The sequence below is a fragment of the Salmo trutta genome, unplaced genomic scaffold, assembly GCF_901001165.1.
Source record: "Salmo trutta unplaced genomic scaffold, fSalTru1.1, whole genome shotgun sequence".
NCBI classification, from domain to species: domain Eukaryota; kingdom Metazoa; phylum Chordata; class Actinopteri; order Salmoniformes; family Salmonidae; genus Salmo; species Salmo trutta.
Window position 1 is genome coordinate 268,509 of NW_021823043.1, and position 19,420 is coordinate 287,928.

The 19,420-nt window shown below is 45.1% G+C and overlaps 1 protein-coding gene across 9 annotated transcripts in view; it reads left to right on the plus strand.

Moving 5' to 3' along the window:
- LOC115188450 (proline-rich protein 5) overlaps nt 1-18,264 on the plus strand; it is a 68,907-nt gene extending 50,643 nt beyond the window's left edge. For 7 of the 9 annotated variants that reach the window (XM_029747319.1, XM_029747320.1, XM_029747317.1 and 4 more), the window contains 2 exons: nt 15,209-15,350; nt 15,702-18,264. In XM_029747319.1, coding sequence (XP_029603179.1) covers nt 15,209-15,350; nt 15,702-16,336 — 777 coding nt within the window. In that variant the 3' untranslated portion in view covers nt 16,337-18,264. The remainder of the gene's footprint in view (nt 1-15,208; nt 15,351-15,701) is intronic. The other 2 variants (XR_003876417.1, XR_003876418.1) reach the window with 2 other exon arrangements.
- The last annotated feature ends 1,156 nt before the right edge of the window (nt 18,265-19,420 follow it).

The following is a 19,420-nucleotide window of genomic DNA, read 5'->3' on the forward strand; positions in this document are numbered from 1 at the left end:
CCTGAGGGACAGCCAAATATGTGTCCTCCTGCCACAACCTGAGGGACAGCCAAATATGTGTCCTCCTGCCACAACCTGAGGGACAGCCAAATATGTGTCCTCCTGCCACAACCTGAGGGACAGCCAGATATGTGTCCTCCTGCCACAACCTGAGGGACAGCCAAATATGTGCCCTCCTGCCACAACCTGAGGGACAGCCAAATATGTGTCCTCCTGCCACAACCTGAGGGACAGCCAAATATGTGCCCTCCTGCCACAACCTGAGAGACAGCCAAATATGTGTCCTCCTGCCACAACCTGAGGGACAGCCAAATATGTGTCCTCCTGCCACAACCTGAGGGACAGCCAGATATGTGTCCTCCTGCCACAACCTGAGGGACAGCCAAATATGTGCCCTCCTGCCACAACCTGAGGGACAGCCAAATATGTGTCCTCCTGCCACAACCTGAGGGACAGCCAAATATGTGCCCTCCTGCCACAACCTGAGAGACAGCCAAATATGTGTCCTCCTGCCACAACCTGAGGGACAGCCAAATATGTGTCCTCCTGCCACAACCTGAGGGACAGCCAAATATGTGTCCTCCTGCCACAACCTGAGGGACAGCCAAATATGTGTCCTCCTGCCACAACCTGAGGGACAGCCAAATATGTGTCCTCCTGCCACAACCTGAGGGACAGCCAAATATGTGTCCTCCTGCCACAACCTGAGGGACAGCCAAATATGTGTCCTCCTGCCACAACCTGAGGGACAGCCAAATATGTGTCCTCCTTCCACAACCTGAGGGACAGCCAAATATGTGTCCTCCTGCCACAACCTGAGGGACAGCCAAATATGTGTCCTCCTGCCACAACCTGAGGGACAGCCAAATATGTGTCCTCCTGCCACAACCTGAGGGACAGCCAAATATGTGTCCTCCTGCCACAACCTGAGGGACAGCCAAATATGTGTCCTCCTGCCCCAACCTGAGGGACAGCCAAATATGTGTCCTCCTGCCCCAACCTGAGGGACAGCCAAATATGTGTCCTCCTGCCACAACCTGAGGGACAGCCAAATATGTGTCCTCCTGCCACAACCTGAGGGACAGCCAAATATGTGTCCTCCTGCCACAACCTGAGGGACAGCCAAATATGTGTCCTCCTGCCACAACCTGAGGGACAGCCAAATATGTGTCCTCCTGCCACAACCTGAGGGACAGCCAGTGAAAAGTGCAATGTAATGTCAATAATATTCAGTGTTGTTTTGGCTTTCGTACACCATGTCATGTGTCTTCTCAGTCAGGTTGAGACTGGTCTACTACTATTGATTTAATGTATTGTTATTCTCATTAATATTGTTGCTGTTAATGGTAATCCCATTTCCACTACTATTATTATTGCTGTTGGTCCCACCATTTCTGTTATATGTATACTTTGACAATGTAAGTAATTTAACTTTTCATGTCAATAAAGTCTATTGAATTGAATTGAATAGTGCAAAAAGGGTCAATGCAGATATTCTGGGTAGCTATTTGGTTCATTATTTATCAGTCTTATGGCTTGGGGTAGAAGCTGTTCAGGGTCCTGTTGGTTCTAGACTTGGTTCTAGACTTGGTTCCAGACTTGGTTCATTGGTACCACTTTCTGTGCAGTAGCAGAGCGAAAAGTGTATGACTTGGGTGGCTGGAGTCTTTGACAATTTTTAGGATCTTCCTCTGACACGGCCTGGTATAGAGGTCCTGGATGACAGGGAGCTCAGCCTCAGTGATGTGCTGAGCTGTATGCACTACCCTCTGTAGAGCACTACCCTCTGTAGAGCCTTACCTTCTGTAGAGCCTTACCCCTCTGTAGAGCACTACCCTCTGTAGAGCACTACCCTCTGTAGAGCACTACCCTCTGTAGAGCACTACCCTCTGTAGAGCACTACCCTCTGTAGAGCCTTACCCTCTGTAGAGCCTTACCCCTCTGTAGAGCACTACCCTCTGTAGAGCACTACCCTCTGTAGAGCACTACCCTCTGTAGAGCCTTACCCTCTGTAGAGTCTTACCCTCTGTAGAGCACTACCCTCTGTAGAGCCTTACCCTCTGTAGAGCACTACCCTCTGTAGAGCCTTACCCTCTGTAGAGCACTACCCTCTGTAGAGCCTTACCCTCTGTAGAGCACTACCCTCTGTAGAGCACTACCCTCTGTAGAGCACTGCCCTCTGTAGAGCCTTAACCTCTGTAGAGAACTACCCTCTGTAGAGCACTACCCTCTGTAGAGCACTACCCTCTGTAGAGCCTTACCCTCTGTAGAGCCTTACCCCTCTGTAGAGCACTACCCTCTGTAGAGCCTTACCCTCTGTAGAGCACTACCCTCTGTAGAGCCTTACCCTCTGTAGAGCACTACCCTCTGTAGAGCCTTACCCTCTGTAGAGCCTTACCCTCTGTAGAGCACTACCCTCTGTAGAGCCTTACCCTCTGTAGAGCACTACCCTCTGTAGAGTCTTACCCTCTGTAGAGTCTTACCCTCTGTAGAGTCTTACCCTCTGTAGAGCATTACCCTCTGTAGAGCCTTACCCTCTGTAGAGCCTTACCCTCTGTAGAGCACTACCCTCTGTAGAGCACTACCCTCTGTAGAGCCTTGCCCTCTGTAGAGCCTTACCCTCTGTAGAGCCTTACCCTCTGTAGAGCACTACCCTCTGTAGAGCATTACCCTCTGTAGAGTCTTACCCTCTGTAGAGCACTACCCTCTGTAGAGCCTTACCCTCTGTAGAGCCTTACCCTCTGTAGAGCCTTGCCCTCTGTAGAGCCTTGCCCTCTGTAGAGCCTTGCCCTCTGTAGAGCCTTACCCCTCTGTAGAGCCTTACCCTCTGTAGAGCCTTGCCCTCTGTAGAGCATTACCCTCTATAGAGCCTTACCTTCTGTAGAGCATTACCCTCTGTAGAGCACTACCCTCTGTAGCGCCTTACCCCTCTAGAGCACTACCCTCTGTAGAGTCTTACCCTCTGTAGAGCACTACCCTCTGTAGAGCACTACCCTTGTAGAGCCTTACCCCTCTGTAGAGCCTTACCCCTCTGTAGAGCACTACCCTCTGTAGAGCACTACCCTCTGTAGAGCACTACCCTCTGTAGAGCCTTGCCATCTGTAGAGCACTACCCTCTGTAGAGCCTTGCCCTCTGTAGAGCACTACCCCTCTGTAGAGCACTACCCCTCTGTAGAGCCTTGCCCTCTGTAGAGCACTACCCCTCTGTAGAGCACTACCCCTCTGTAGAGCCTTGCCCTCTGTAGAGCCTTGCCCTCTGTAGAGCACTACCCCTCTGTAGAGCACTACCCCTCTGTAGAGCACTACCCAACTGTAGAGCCTTGCGGTCGGATGCCAAGCAGTTGCCATACCAAGCAGTGATGCAGCCAGTCAAGATGCTCTCTGTTGTGCAGCTGTAAACGTTTTTAAGGATTGGTTGAATTGACTTCCTGGTTGTCCCCAGGTCAGAAGCTATTGGTTGTTTTGACTTCCTGGTTGTCCCCAGGTCAGAAGCTACTGGTTGTTTTGACTTCGTGGTTGCCCCCAGGTCAGAAGCTATTGGTTGTTTTGACTTCCTGGTTGTCCCCAGGTCAGAAGCTACTGGTTGTTTTGACTTCCTGGTTGCCCCCAGGTCAGAAGCTACTGGTTGTTTTGACTTCCTGGTTGCCCACAGGTCAGAAGCTACTGGTTGTTTTGACTTCCTGGTTGCCCCCAAGTCAGAAGCTACTGTTTGTTTTGACTTCCTGGTTGCCCCCAGGTCAGAAGCTACTGGTTGTTTAGACTTCCTGGTTGCCCCCAGGTCAGAAGCTACTGGTTGTTTTGACTTCCTGGTTGCCCCCAGGTCAGAAGCTACTGGTTGTTTTGACTTCCTGGTTGCCCCTAGGTCAGAAGCTACTGTTAGTTTTGACTTCCTGGTTGCCCCCAAGTCAGAAGCTACTGGTTGGTTTGACTTCCTGGTTGCCCCCTGGTCAGAAGCTATTGGTTGTTTTGACTTCCTGGTTGCCCCCAGGTCAGAAGCTATTGGTTGTTTTGACTTCCTGGTTGCCCCCAGGTCAGAAGCTACTGGTTGTTTAGACTTCCTGGTTGCCCCCAGGTCAGAAGCTACTGGTTGTTTTGACTTCCTGGTTGCCCCCAGGTCAGAAGCTACTGGTTGTTTTGACTTCCTGGTTGCCCCTAGGTCAGAAGCTACTGTTAGTTTTGACTTCCTGGTTGCCCCCAAGTCAGAAGCTACTGGTTGGTTTGACTTCCTGGTTGCCTCCTGGTCAGAAGCTATTGGTTGTTTTGACTTCCTGGTTGCCACCGGGTCAGAAGCTACTGGTTGTTTTGACTTCCTGGTTGCCCCCAGGTCAGAAGCTACTGGTTGTTTTGACTTCCTGGTTGACCCCAGGTCAGAAGCTACTGGATTCCCTGGCAGAGACGTGGGACTTCTTCTTCTTTCCATGCTTCAGGTTATCTTCTATGATTCCACATCAACATCACTATAAAATAGTAACTGCATACAAAGTAAGACATCTGTCATATTGGGCTGAGTTATGTGCAGTTATCTGGATCATCTCTGTTCTCAGTGGTTAGCATGATGCCAGACAAGATCATATTTTTTCTCAGTTGTTAGCAGGATGCCAGACCAGATCATTTATTTTCTCAGTGGTTAGCAGGATGCCAGACCAGATCATCTCTGTTCTCAGTGGTTAGCAGGATGCCAGACCCGATCATTTCTTTTCTCAGTGATTAGCAGGATGCCAGACCAGAGAGACTGTGATATAGTGAGCAGGAGAGCGATCTGACAGGAAACTGTCTCAGAGTGAAGTCAGAATGGAGCCTTCTTCCCATGACCGCTGTCGACCCCCACCTCAGTGTGTGTGTGTGTGTGTGTGTGTGTGTGTGTGTGTGTGTATGTGTGTATGCATGCGTCTGTGTCTGTGACTTCTCTGCACAGTTCTCCACTGACATCATTAGAGTGACTGGGTGACCCAGATCTGCTGTCTCCTCTGCCAGGAGCCAGGGACAAACTGGAGCACACAGGAGAGATAGTAGAGTAGAGAGAGAAACCAGAGAGATGGATAAAGAGACTGAGGGATGGACAGAGAGAGAGAGACAGGGAGTAAGATGGATAAAGAAACTGAGAGATGGACAGAGAGAGAGAGACAGGGAGTGAGATAGATAAAGAGACTGAGGGATGGACGGAGAGAGAGAGACAGGAAGTGAGATAGATAAAGAGACTGAGGGATGGACAGAGAGAGAGAGACAGGGAGGGAGATAGATAAAGAGACTGAGGTATGGACAGAGAGAGAGAGACAGGAAGTAAAATGGATAAAGAAACTGAGAGATTGACAGAGAGAGAGAGACAGGGAGGGAGATAGATAAAGAGACTGAGGGATGGAGAAAGAGACAGGAAGTGAGATGGATAAAGAAACTGAGAGATTGACAGAGAGAGAGACAGGAAGTGAGATAGAGACTGAGGGATGGACAAAGAGAGACAGGAAGTGAGGGTGATGGATACAAATAACCTATACTATGAGACAGAGGTTTGATGGAGAACACAGCGATGGATAGAAAGACTCCCTCATTTGCTGCAGAAATAGAAAGAGAGGAGAGAACAGGACCAGGAGAGGAGAGAACAGGACCAAGAGAACAGAGAACAGGACCAGGAGAGGAGAGAACAGGACCAAGAGAACAGAGAACAGGACCAGGAGAGGAGAGAACAGGACCAAGAGAACAGAGAACAGGACCAGGAGAGGAGAGAACAGGACCAAGAGAACAGAGAACAGGACCAAGAGAGAGGAGAGAACAGGACCAAGAGAACAGAGAACAGGACCAAGAGAGAGGAGAGAACAGGACCAAGAGAACAGAGAACAGGACCAGGAGAGGGGAGAACAGGACCAGGAGAGGAGAGAACAGGACCAAGAGAACAGAGAACAGGACCAGGAGAGGAGAGAACAGGACCAAGAGAACAGAGAACAGGACCAGGAGAGGAGAGAACAGGACCAAGAGAACAGAGAACAGGACCAGGAGAGGAGAGAACAGGACCAAGAGAACAGAGAACAGGACCAGGAGAGGAGAGAACAGGACCAAGAGAACAGAGAACAGGACCAGGAGAGGAGAGAACAGGACCAAGAGAACAGAGAACAGGACCAGGAGAGGAGAGAACAGGACCAAGAGAACAGAGAACAGGACCAGGAGAGGAGAGAACAGTACTAAGAGAGAGAGAGAGAAAAGAAAGAGGAGTGGCTCCAGGCAGAACAAGAACCAGTACCAGAACTAGTATCAGGACTAGTAGCAGTATCAATATCAGAACCAGTACCAGTATCAGAACTAGTATCAGTATCAATATCAGAACCAGTACCAGTATCAGAACCAGCATTAGTACCAGTATCAGAAAAGTACCAGTATCAATATCAGAACCAGTACCAGTATCAGAACCAGCATTAGTACCAGTATCAGAACAGTACCAGTATCAATATCAGAACCAGTATTAGTACCAGTATCAGAACCGGTATCAGTATCAATATCAGTACCAGTATCAGAACCAGTATCAGTACCAGTATCAGTACCAGTATCAGAATCAATATCAGAACCAGTATCAGAACTAGTATCAGTACCAGTATCAGAACTAGTATCAGTATCAATATCAGAACCAGTATCAGAACTAGTATCAATATCAGAACCAGTATCAGAACTAGTATCAGTACCAGTATCAGAACTATTATCAGAACCAGTATCAGTACCAGTATCAGAACAGTACCAGTATCAATATCAGAACCAGTACCAGTATCAAAACCAGTATTAGTACCAGTATCAGAACTAGTATCAGTAGCAATATCAGAACCAGTACCAGTATCAGAACCAGCATTAGTACCAGTATCAGAACAGTACCAGTATCAATATCAGAACCAGTACCAGTATCAGAACCAGCATTAGTACCAGTATCAGAACAGTACCAGTATCAATATCAGAACCAGTATTAGTACCAGTATCAGAACCGGTATCAGTATCAATATCAGTACCAGTATCAGAACCAGTATCAGTACCAGTATCAGAACTAGAATCAGGACTAGTATCAGTATCAATATCAGAACCAGTACCAGTATAAGAACCAGTATTAGTACCAGTATCAGAACTGGTATCAGTATCAATATCAGAACCAGTACCAGTATCAGAACCAGTATTAGTACCAGTATCAGAACTAGAATCAATATCAATATCAGAACCAGTACCAGTATAACAACCAGTATTAGTACCAGTATCAGAACTGGTATCAGTATCAATATCAGAACCAGTACCAGTATCAGAATCAGTACCAGTATCAGAACTAGTATCAGTATCAATATCAGAACCAGTATCAGGACTAGTATTAGTACCAGTATCAGAACTAGTATCAATATCAGAACCAGTACCAGTATCAGAACCAGTATTAGTACCAGTATCAGAACTAGTATCAATATCAGAACCAGTACCAGTATCAGAACCAGTATCAGAACAAGTATCAGAACTAGTATCAGTATCAATATCAGAACCAGTACCAGTATCAGAACCAGTATCAGAACAAGTATCAGAACTAGTATCAGTATCAATATCAGAACTAGTATCAATATCAGAACCAGTACCACTATCAGAACCAGTATCAGAGCCGTACCAGTATCAGAACAGTACCAGTATCAGTATCAGAGCAGTACCAGTATCAGAACCAGTATCAGTACCAATATCAGTATCCATATCAATACCTAGAAGTATGTAGCATCACACAAAAGGCAGAACAAAGACCAGTAAAGGTGACAGACTTCTCCTCCTCTTTCTCCCCTCTCTGCTTTATTAACTGCTCTGTAGAACACTCTGCCTCCCCTTCAGCCAGGGCCTGTCTGTTAGCATAGCTAGCCTCATTAGCATTCCTATTGGAACACACTGTTCCAGCAAGCTAATGGAAGGAAACACACATTCTTTATTAACTGCTCTGTAGAACACTCTGCCTCTCCTTCAGCCAGGGCCTGTCTGTTAGCATAGCTAGCCTCATTAGCATTCCTATTGGAACACACTGTTCCAGCAAGCTAATGGAAGGAAACACACATTCTTTATTAACTGCTCTGTAGAACACTCTGCCTCCCCTTCAGCCAGGGCCTGTCTGTTAGCATAGCTAGCCTCATTAGCATTCCTATTGGAACACACTGTTCCAGCAAGCTAATGGAAGGAATCACACATTCTTTATTAACTGCTCTGTAGAACACTCTGCCTCCCCTTCAGCAAAGGGCCTGTCTGTTAGCATAGCTAGCCCCATTAGCATTCCTATTGGAACACACTGTTCCAGCAAGCTAATGGAAGGAAACACACATTCTTGTTTGAAGTCCCGGGTGAGGAGGGGTGAGGGAGTGCTTACATCACTCTCCCCTTCCCTAAAGAGACAGGCAGGCATGCATGGATAGACCTTGTTAATGCTGGGTTAGACCTTGGTAATGCTGGGTTAGACCTTGGTAATGCTGGGTTAGACCTTGGTAATGCTGGGTTAGACCTTGGTAATGCTGGGTTAGACCTCTGTAATGCTGGGTTAGACCTTGTTAATGCTGGGTTAGACCTTGGTAATGCTGGGTTAGACCTCTGTAATGCTGGGTTAGACTTTGGTAATGCTGGGTTAGACCTTGTTAATGCTGGGTTAGACCTTGGCGATGGTGGGCTGGGCAAGGCCATATTGAACTAGAAAATGACATTTCCCTAAAGGTGATGTGTGTCTCTTCTGTAGTCTTAAGCACATGTGTTTCAGGGTGGGAGAAGTACCAGCAGAACAGACTGGAAAGACCTAGTGCTTTTTCCCACAGTATGTATCCGGAATTTAACACTAACACACACACACACTAACACACACACACACACACACTCTAGAATTCAGACTAAATATATTGATACTGATATCGTCACAGCTCTAGAATTCAGACTAAATATATTGATACTGATATCGTCACAGCTCTAGAATTCAGACTAAATATATTGATACTGATATCGTCACAGCTCTAGAATTCAGACTAAATATATTGATACTGATATCGTCACAGCTCTAGAATTCAGACTAAATATGTTGATACTGATATCATCACAGCTCTAGAATTCAGACTAAATATATTGATACTGATATCATCACAGCTCTAGAATTCAGACTAAATATATTGATACTGATATCATCACAGCTCTAGAATTCAGACTAAATATATTGATACTGATATCGTCACAGCTCTAGAATTCAGACTAAATATATTGATACTGATATCGTCACAGCTCTAGAATTCAGACTAAGGGACAAGATGGGAGTCTTACTCAGTATCACCCTCAATTAGATTCATTTCTCTTTCTACTGTCTCTTCTCAAAGGGAGTAAAAATCAGGATCATCCTCTTTCCTTTTATCTCTCTCTCTCTCTTTCTCCCTGTCTCTCTTTCTCTCTCTCTCTCTCTTTCTCCCTGTCTCTCTCTCTCTCTCTTTCTCCCTGTCTCTCTTTCTCTCTCTTTCTCCCTGTCTCTCTCTCTCTCTCTTTTTCCCTGTCTCTCTTTCTCTCTCTTTCTCCCTGTCTCTCTCTCTCTCTTTCTCCCTGTCTCTCTCGCTCTCTTTCTCTCTCTTTCTCCCTGTCTCTCTTTCTCTCTCTTTCTCCCTGTCTCTCTCTCTCTCTTTCTCCCTGTCTCTCTCTCTCTCTTTCTCCCTGTCTCTCTTTCTCTCTCTTTCTCCCTGTCTCTCTCTCTCTCTCTTTCTCCCTGTCTCTCTCTCTCTCTCTCTCTCTCTTTCTCCCTGTCTCTCTTTCTCTCTCTTTCTCCCTGTCTCTCTCTCTCTCTCTGTCTCTCTCTTTCTCCCTGTCTCTCTTTCTCTCTCTTTCTCCCTGTCTCTCTCTCTCTCTTTCTCCCTGTCTCTCTCTCTCTCTTTCTCCCTGTCTCTCTTTCTCTCTCTTTCTCCCTGTCTCTCTCTCTTTCTCCCTGTCTCTCTCTCTCTCTCTCTCTCTCTCTCTCTTTCTCCCTGTCTCTCTTTCTCTCTCTTTCTCCCTGTCTCTCTCTCTCTCTCTGTCTCTCTCTTTCTCCCTGTCTCTCTCTCTCTCTTTCTCCCTGTCTCTCTTTCTCTCTCTTTCTCCCTGTCTCTCTCTCTCTCTCTGTCTCTCTCTTTCTCGCTCTCTCTGTCTCGCTCTATCGCTCTCTGTCTCTCTCTTTCTCGCTCTGTCTCTCTCTCTGTCCGTCTCTGTCTCTCTCTTTCTCTCTTTCTCTCTCTCTGTGTGTCTCTCTCTGTCTGTCTCTCTCTCCTCTCTCTCTCTCTTTCCCCCTCCCTCTTTCTCATTACTCTGTGGTACAGCTTGGGTGACACTACAGAGTAGACCTTAAACTGGAGAGACCGTTCCATCTAAGTGGCCTGTATTGCTGACTAGGCCACATCTGCTACTGATTAAAGCGTCCAGAAGGGGCACAGACAAAGGATCAGTTTGTTTTGACAAGGGAAGAATGTACGTTTTGTTGAAGTTTTGTTCCCATACCCCATCGGCAATGGATCTCTCTCTCTCTCTCTCTCTCTCTCTCATTGGTCTTTGTTGTGTTGTAAGAGATTTCATCTGTGAACAATTTCTCTCCAATTTAGTTGTTTTGCATTGATGTCATTACTCCAGTCAATGCATTGATGTGGTGGTTGTCAAACTCTGGTTAGCTAGATGTTTTGTGTTGTGGTTGACTGAGTCAATGTATTATCGGAAGACAGTCTCCCTTCACCAATGTTTTGTTCCTTTTCAGGTTTCATAACAAAATAGTTCTGGTAAAGAAAATGTTCTGGAAAGGATTTGGTTAAATGAAATCCCAAACTAGCAAACTAGTTCCAGATCTCCCCATAATAGGTATTTAGTGTCATTAGCGAACACTCAGTCTGGGATTTTCCATGGTGTGGATGTATTATTTTACTGTCAATGGTTGGTACAGGGTGGGACAGTTACTGTCTCTCCTCTGATATACAGTTAGTTACTGTCTCTCCTCTGATATACAGTTAGTTACTGTCTCTCCTCTGATATACAGTTAGTTACTGTCTCTCCTCTGATATACAGTTAGTAACTGTCTCTCCTCTGATATACAGTTAGTTACTGTCTCTCCTCTGACATACAGTTAGTTACTGTCTCTCCTCTGATATACAGTTACTGTCTCTCCTCTGATATACAGTTAGTTACTGTCTCTCCTCTGATATAAGTTAGTTACTGTCTCTCCTCTGATATACAGTTAGTTACTGTCTCTCCTCTGATATACAGTTAGTTACTGTCTCTCCTCTGATATACAGTTAGTTACTGTCTCTCTGATATACAGTTAGTTACTGTCTCTCCTCTGATATACAGTTACTGTCTCTCCTCTGATATACAGTTAGTTACTGTCTCTCCTCTGATATACAGTTAGTTACTGTCTCTCTGATATACAGTTAGTTACTGTCTCTCCTCTGATATACAGTTAGTTACTGTCTCTCCTCTGATATACAGTTAGTTACTGTCTCTCTGACATACAGTTAGTTACTGTCTCTCCTCTGATATACAGTTACTGTCTCTCCTCTGATATACAGTTAGTTACTGTCTCTCCTCTGATGTACAGTTAGTTACTGTCTCTCCTCTGATATACAGTTAGTTACTGTCTCTCCTCTGATATACAGTTAGTTACTGTCTCTCCTCTGATATACAGTTAGTTACTGTCTCTCCTCTGATATACAGTTAGTTACTGTCTCTCCTCTGATATACAGTTAGTTACTGTCTCTCCTCTGATATACAGTTTGTTACTGTCTCTCCTCTGATATACAGTTAGTTACTGTCTCTCCTCTGATATACAGTTACTGTCTCTCCTCTGATATACAGTTACTGTCTCTCCTCTGATATACAGTTAGTTACTGTCTCTCCTCTGATGTACAGTTAGTTACTGTCTCTCCTCTGATATACAGTTAGTTACTGTCTCTCCTCTGATATACAGTTAGTTACTGTCTCTCCTCTGATATACAGTTAGTTACTGTCTCTCCTCTGATATACAGTTAGTTACTGTCTCTCCTCTGATATACAGTTAGTTACTGTCTCTCCTCTGATATACAGTTTGTTACTGTCTCTCCTCTGATATACAGTTTGTTACTGTCTCTCCTCTGATATACAGTTAGTTACTGTCTCTCCTCTGATATACAGTTACTGTCTCTCCTCTGATATACAGTTAGTTACTGTCTCTCCTCTGATATACAGTTAGTTACTGTCTCTCCTCTGATATTCAGTTAGTTACTGTCTCTCCTCTGATATACAGTTACTGTCTCTCCTCTGATATACAGTTAGTTACTGTCTCTCCTCTGATATACAGTTAGTTACTGTCTCTCCTCTGATATACAGTTAGTTACTGTCTCTCCTCTGATATACAGTTAGTTACTGTCTCTCCTCTGATATACAGTTAGTTACTGTCTCTCCTCCGATATACAGTTACTGTCTCTCCTCTGATATACAGTTAGTTACTGTCTCTCCTCTGATATACAGTTAGTTACTGTCTCTCCTCTGATATACAGTTACTGTCTCTCCTCTGATATACAGTTACTGTCTCTCCTCTGATATACAGTTAGTTACTTTCTCTCCTCTGATATACAGTTAGTTACTGTCTCTCCTCTGATATACAGTTAGTTACTGTCTCTCTGATATACAGTTACTGTCTCTCCTCTGATATACAGTTACTGTCTCTCCTCTGATATACAGTTAGTTACTGTCTCTCCTCTGATATACAGTTAGTTACTGTCTCTCCTCTGATATACAGTTAGTTACTGTCTCTCCTCTGATATACAGTTACTGTCTCTCCTCTGATATACAGTTACTGTCTCTCCTCTGATATACAGTAGTACTGTCTCTCCTCTGATATACAGTTAGTTACTGTCTCTCCTCTGATATACAGTTAGTTACTGTCTCTCCTCTGATATACAGTTAGTTACTGTCTCTCCTCTGATATACAGTTAGTTACTGTCTCTTCTCTGATATACAGTTAGTTACTGTCTCTCCTCTGATATACAGTTAGTTACTGTCTCTCCTCTGACATACAGTTAGTTACTGTCTCTCCTCTGACATACAGTTAGTTACTGTCTCTCCTCTGATATACAGTTAGTTACTGTCTCTCCTCTGATATACAGTTAGTTACTGTCTCTCCTCTGATATACAGTTACTGTCTCTCCTCTGATATACAGTTACTGTCTCTCCTCTGATATACAGTTAGTTACTGTCTCTCCTCTGATATACAGTTAGTTACTGTCTCTCCTCTGATATACAGTTAGTTACTGTCTCTCCTCTGATATACAGTTAGTTACTGTCTCTCCTCTGATATACAGTTAGTTACTGTCTCTCCTCTGATATACAGTTAGTTACTGTCTCTCCTCTGACATACAGTTAGTTACTGTCTCTCCTCTGACATACAGTTAGTTACTGTCTCTCCTCTGATATACAGTTAGTTACTGTCTCTCCTCTGATATACAGTTAGTTACTGTCTCTCCTCTGATATACAGTTAGTTACTGTCTCTCCTCTGATATACAGTTAGTTACTGTCTCTCCTCTGACATACAGTTAGTTACTGTCTCTCCTCTGATATACAGTTAGTTACTGTCTCTCCTCTGATATACAGTTAGTTACTGTCTCTCCTCTGACATACAGTTAGTTACTGTCTCTCCTCTGACATACAGTTAGTTACTGTCTCTCCTCTGATATACAGTTAGTTACTGTCTCTCCTCTGACATACAGTTAGTTACTGTCTCTCCTCTGATATACAGTTAGTTACTGTCTCTCCTCTGACATACAGTTAGTTACTGTCTCTCCTCTGATATACAGTTAGTTACTGTCTCTCCTATGATATACAGTTAGTTACTGTCTCTCCTCTGACATACAGTTAGTTACTGTCTCTCCTCTGACATACAGTTAGTTACTGTCTCTCCTCTGATATACAGTTAGTTACTGTCTCTCCTCTGACATACAGTTAGTTACTGTCTCTCCTCTGATATACAGTTAGTTACTGTCTCTCCTCTGATATACAGTTAGTAACTGTCTCTCCTCTGATATACAGTTAGTTACTGTCTCTCCTCTGATATACAGTTAGTTACTGTCTCTCCTCTGATATACAGTTAGTTACTGTCTCTCCTCTGATATACAGTTAGTTACTGTCTCTCCTCTGACATACAGTTAGTTACTGTCTCTCCTCTGATATACAGTTAGTTACTGTCTCTCCTCTGATATACAGTTAGTAACTGTCTCTCCTCTGATATACAGTTAGTTACTGTCTCTCCTCTGATATACAGTTAGTAACTGTCTCTCCTCTGATATACAGTTAGTTACTGTCTCTCCTCTGATATACAGTTAGTTACTGTCTCTCCTCTGACATACAGTTAGTTACTGTCTCTCCTCTGATATACAGTTAGTTACTGTCTCTCCTCTGACATACAGTTAGTTACTGTCTCTCCTCTGACATACAGTTAGTTACTGTCTCTCCTCTGATATACAGTTAGTTACTGTCTCTCCTCTGATATACAGTTAGTTACTGTCTCTCCTCTGATATACAGTTAGTTACTGTCTCTCCTCTGACATACAGTTAGTTACTGTCTCTCCTCTGATATACAGTTAGTTACTGTCTCTCCTCTGACATAGTTACTCAGTTCCTTTCCTCCAGTTCAGTATTTTCTCCGTGTTTTCTGCATACTCTTACCCTGCCCCCTTTCTCTCTGTTCTATTCTACACAACAAACACAGAGCCCTCTAATGGACAATGTATTTCCTCAGAAACTGACATTTCAATAGACTCAAATATGGTTATGGTTTGAGGACAGATTTATTTTAAGTGGTTGACAAATGGTAAGCACTGATTTCTGAGTGTACAGCAGATGTGGTGTCCTGTGGGAGTCTCATTGTGTGTCTGTGTGTTCCAGGGTGTCCATGAGTCTAAAGGAGTGACTGAGGACTAACTGTGATGTGTGTGTTCCAGGGTGTCCATGAGTCTAAAGGAGTGACTGAGAACTAACTGTGATGTGTGTGTTCCAGGGTGTCCATGAGTCTAAAGGAGTGACTGAGGACTAACTGTGATGTGTGTGTTCCAGGGTGTCCATGAGTCTAAAGGAGTGACTGAGGACTAACTGTGATGTGTGTGTTCCAGGGTGTCCATGAGTCTAAAGGAGTGACTGAGGACTAACTGTGATGTGTGTGTTCCAGGGTGTCCATGAGTCTAAAGGAGTGACTGAGGACTAACTGTGATGTGTGTGTTCCAGGGTGTCCATGAGTCTAAAGGAGTGACTGAGGACTACCTGCGTCTGGAAGCTTTGGTTCAGAAGGTGGTGTCTCCCTACCTGGGAACCCACGGCCTCTACTCCAACGACGGATCCTCAATGCAATACTCCTCCTGCGTACTGGGTAGTTAGACTAATACTCATACAGCTAAATGATTTACATTTCATCATGCATGATTTGTACTCTCCATTCACAGCTGTTCAGCTGATGTGCTGTTTGTTTCCTGTGTTATACTAGTCTAGATGGCCTCAACGTCTGTCTTGTTTTCACTTCTTCACATCCCATCTTTCTCCCTCCCTCCCTCTCTCCCTCCCCCCCCTCTCTCCCTCCCTCCCTTTCTCCCTCCCTCCCTTTCTCCCTCCCTCTCTCCCTCCCTCCCTCTCTCCCTCCCTCCATCCCTCCCTCCCTCCATCCCACCACTTCTTTCTCTCCTTCACTCATCCCTCTTCACCCCTCCTCCTATCCTCTCTCCAGAAAAGCGTCTGCAGCGGCGGTGGCCCAAGTCAGGCGACGCCCCCGCCAAGAACCTGGTGATGCGCTCCAAGTCCTACAACGTGCCCATGTTGACGCCTGTGGTGGAGTATGATACCGAGACAGGCTCCGTGAGCAGCATGGGCATCCGCCGCCATTCCGTCTGCGAGATGACTTCCTGTCTGGAAGAGGGCGCCATCAACGACATCAGCACCACTTCCTCCCTGGCCTCCGCGGCCCAGCCGGGCCTCTCCTCCCTGGAGCAGGAGCTCAGCCTGACAGGGGTTGTTGGTGGTGGAGGTGGTGGAAGTCTGGATCTCTGTGGGTCTGTGGGGTCTGAGTCTTTGGGGTCCCACCTCCAGCCCTCCATCTTTCAGGACTCCCACTCCCCAGGACCCTTCCTCCACGGCGGGGGGGAGTCGACAGTGTCCCCCTCTGTTCTGTGTCAGGCCCACTCTGGTTCGGAGACGGGTTCGATCCCCAGCTGTTCCTCCAGCCCGGAGACAGTGGTAGATCAGATACTGGACTCTATGGACTCTGACCCTGATGGCATCTTCATAGACTTCTCCCACCACAGCTGCTCAGACTCTTCATCCTCTGGTTACAGCAGGGAGAGTGGTAGACAGAGTGTGGTATAATTTGGGGTTTCTGGTAACTTTTCCCTAATCCCAGTTGGATGATCTTGGATTGCCTGCTTATTCACTACTGATTTCTGTAAAATCTGTGACTAGTGAGAAAGTGTCTGGAGATTTGCAGCCGTAGGTCTGATGGATCTCAAGGGAATATCACACATCCTGGCACCATCAGTACTCCACACACACTGTCGTCTCTAAACACACCGTTCCTTCTAGGGTCTATTTCTCATGGAATATTTCTACAGTAAACTCCCTTTTATTAAATACATTTTCTTTGCTTGATTTTCACTTCTAGTGCTTCATTTGGAGGATAAACTCTACTTATGTTTGTATTACTGATGCTCAGTTACTGACAACTTTAAATCAGTCTGAGGTGTCTCTTCGAGTCTTGTGAAAGTTCCAGTGGAAAGGAAACAGTCTGAGGTGTCTCTTCAGTCTTGTGAAAGTTCCAGTGGAAAGGAAACAGTCTGAGGTGTCTCCTCAGTCTTGTGAAAGTTCCAGTGGAAAGGAAACAGTCTGAGGTGTCTCCTCAGTCTTGTGAAAGTTCCAGTGGAAAGGAAACAGTCTGAGGTGTCTCTTCAGTCTTGTGAAAGTTCCAGTGGAAAGGAAACAGTCTGAGGTGTCTCTTCAGTCTTGTGAAAGTTCCAGTGGAAAGGAAACAGTCTGAGGTGTCTCTTCAGTCTTGTGGAAGTTCCAGTGGAAAGGAAACAGTCTGAGGTGTCTCTTCAAGTCTTGTGAAAGTTCCAGTGGAAAGGAGCAGAGATGAATCAGACCTAGCTGAGCTCTCTGGGATGACCCACACCTGGTTCACCAGAGGTCATGAGTTCATTGCTTTCTGTCTCTTGTTCAAGAGGCAGTGCTGGGGTGAGGAGATAAGATTCCAGTGTTCACGTCTTCATTTTAAGCAGTAGGTATCATGTAGGCCTGGGTGATATTTCTGCCACAGTGATCTGTGGCAGGGCCTTTGTTTCTGCTTCAACATTGCCCCCATGTGGACGGGATGTGCAAGCGCCAGAGTCAAATCTTAATGTCAAATACACAAAGAGATGTGTTTTGGAACGTGAAGGAGCTGGTGGCTCAGTGGTAAGGATCTCACCCCATAAGCATGGGGTTGTAGGTATGATTCCTGACAAAGCTTGGAGGTCTGTGACAACTGCTGGGGGTTTCCCCTCCTGTGAACAGCATCAGTTATGGAGGAAAACCTCTGAAAAAAGTAGACCCATAGGTTTTTAAAAAGGTCAATTTCAGAGGTTTATGACCACAACACATCCAGAGCTGTGACTGGGGTTTGAACCTACAACCCTGAACATACAGGGTGAGATCTTTACACCAGAGCCACAGACTCCTTCTCACTCTGCCCTCTTCACACCCCTTCTCACCTCTAACTGTTTTCTTTGTCATTTTCACATTGAGAATTGCTGAAATTACCACTAACTCAAACCCAAGATTAGAACCCATAACCTCTGTGTTTGAAGGCAGGAATTGAACCTCAAAGCCACAGACTCTCACACTTGTAGCTCTTCTTACTAGGAACCAAATAGTTAAACACATGCCTTCTCTCAACTAATGATTTAGTATGATCGTTTGTATTCTAAATGAATTTGTGACACAGCCATGACCAATTTATGGAGTTGGTTTTATGATTTTCTAAACAATGACACGTTCAAATGTATTGCCATTAATTATTGTAGCACTTGATGGACAAGTCATTCTGATTTGATCTCATGATTATGTTAAACTGAACCTCAACTCAAACTTGACATTTAATGCAGAATTTTTGTTGGTCTGTTCAAGATTATGGGCTTGATTCAATCCGTAGCGCTGAAGATCTGCTGTATAGCGTGATTTAAATTGTCACCTGACCCTTCGGAAAGTATTCAGATCCCTTGACTTTTTCCAAATGTTCTTACGTTACAACTTTATTCTAAAAATGTATTTAAAAAAAAATAATCCCTCATCAATTTACACACAATACCCCATAATGACAAAGCAAAAACCGTTAAAAAAAAGTTTTGCAAGTTAATTACAAATAAAAAAAATTATATTACATTTACATAAGTATTCAGACCCTTTACTCAGTACTTTGTTGAAGCACCTTTGGCAGCGATTTACAGCATTGAGTCTTCTTGGGTATGACGATACAAGCTTGGTACCCCTGTATTTGGGGAGTTTCTCCCATTCTTCTCTGCTTGAGAGGACCTGCAATGCCAGGTTGGGGAGCGTTGCTGCAAAACTATTTTCAGGTCTCTCCTGAGATTTTTTATTTTATTTAACCTTTATTTAACCAGGAAAAGCCCATTGAGACCCAGAGTCTCTTTTTCAAGGGAAAGCTGGCCCAGTCTGAGGTCCTGAGCTCTCTGAAGCAGATTTTCATCAAGGAACTCTCTGTACTTTGCTCCGTTCATCTTTCCCTCGATCCTGACTAGTCTCCCAGTCCCTGTCGCTGAAAAAGATCCCCACAGCATGATGCTGCCACCACCATGCTTCACCGTAGGGATGGTGCCAGGTTTCCTCCAGACGTGACGCTTGGCATTCAGGCCAAAGAGTTCAATCTTGGTTTCATCAGACCAGATAATCTTGTTTCTCATGGTCTTTAGGTGCCTTTTTGAAATATTTAGGACTAACTTCTTGTTTATCATGGTCTGAGTCCTTTTGGCAAACTCCAAGCGGGCTATCATGTGTCTTTATAGTGAGGAGTGGCTTCCATCTGGCCACTCTACCATAAAGGCCTGATTGGTGGAGTGCTGCAGAGATGGTTGTCCTTCTGGAAAGTTCTCCCATCTCCACAGAGGAACTCTAGAGCTCTGTCTGAGTGACCATCGGGTTCTTGGTCACCTCCCTGACCAAGGTCCTTCTCCCTGATTGGTCAGTATGTCCAGGTGGACGGCTCCAGGAAGAGTCTTGGTGGTTGCATACTTCTTCAGTTTAAGAATGATGGAGGCCTCTGTGTTCTTGGGGACCTTCAATGCTGCATACATTTTTTGGTACCCTTCCCCAGATTTCGACACAATCCTGTCTCTGAGCTCTATGGACAATTCCTTCGACCTCATGGCTTGGTTTTTGCTCTGACATGCACTGTCAACTGTG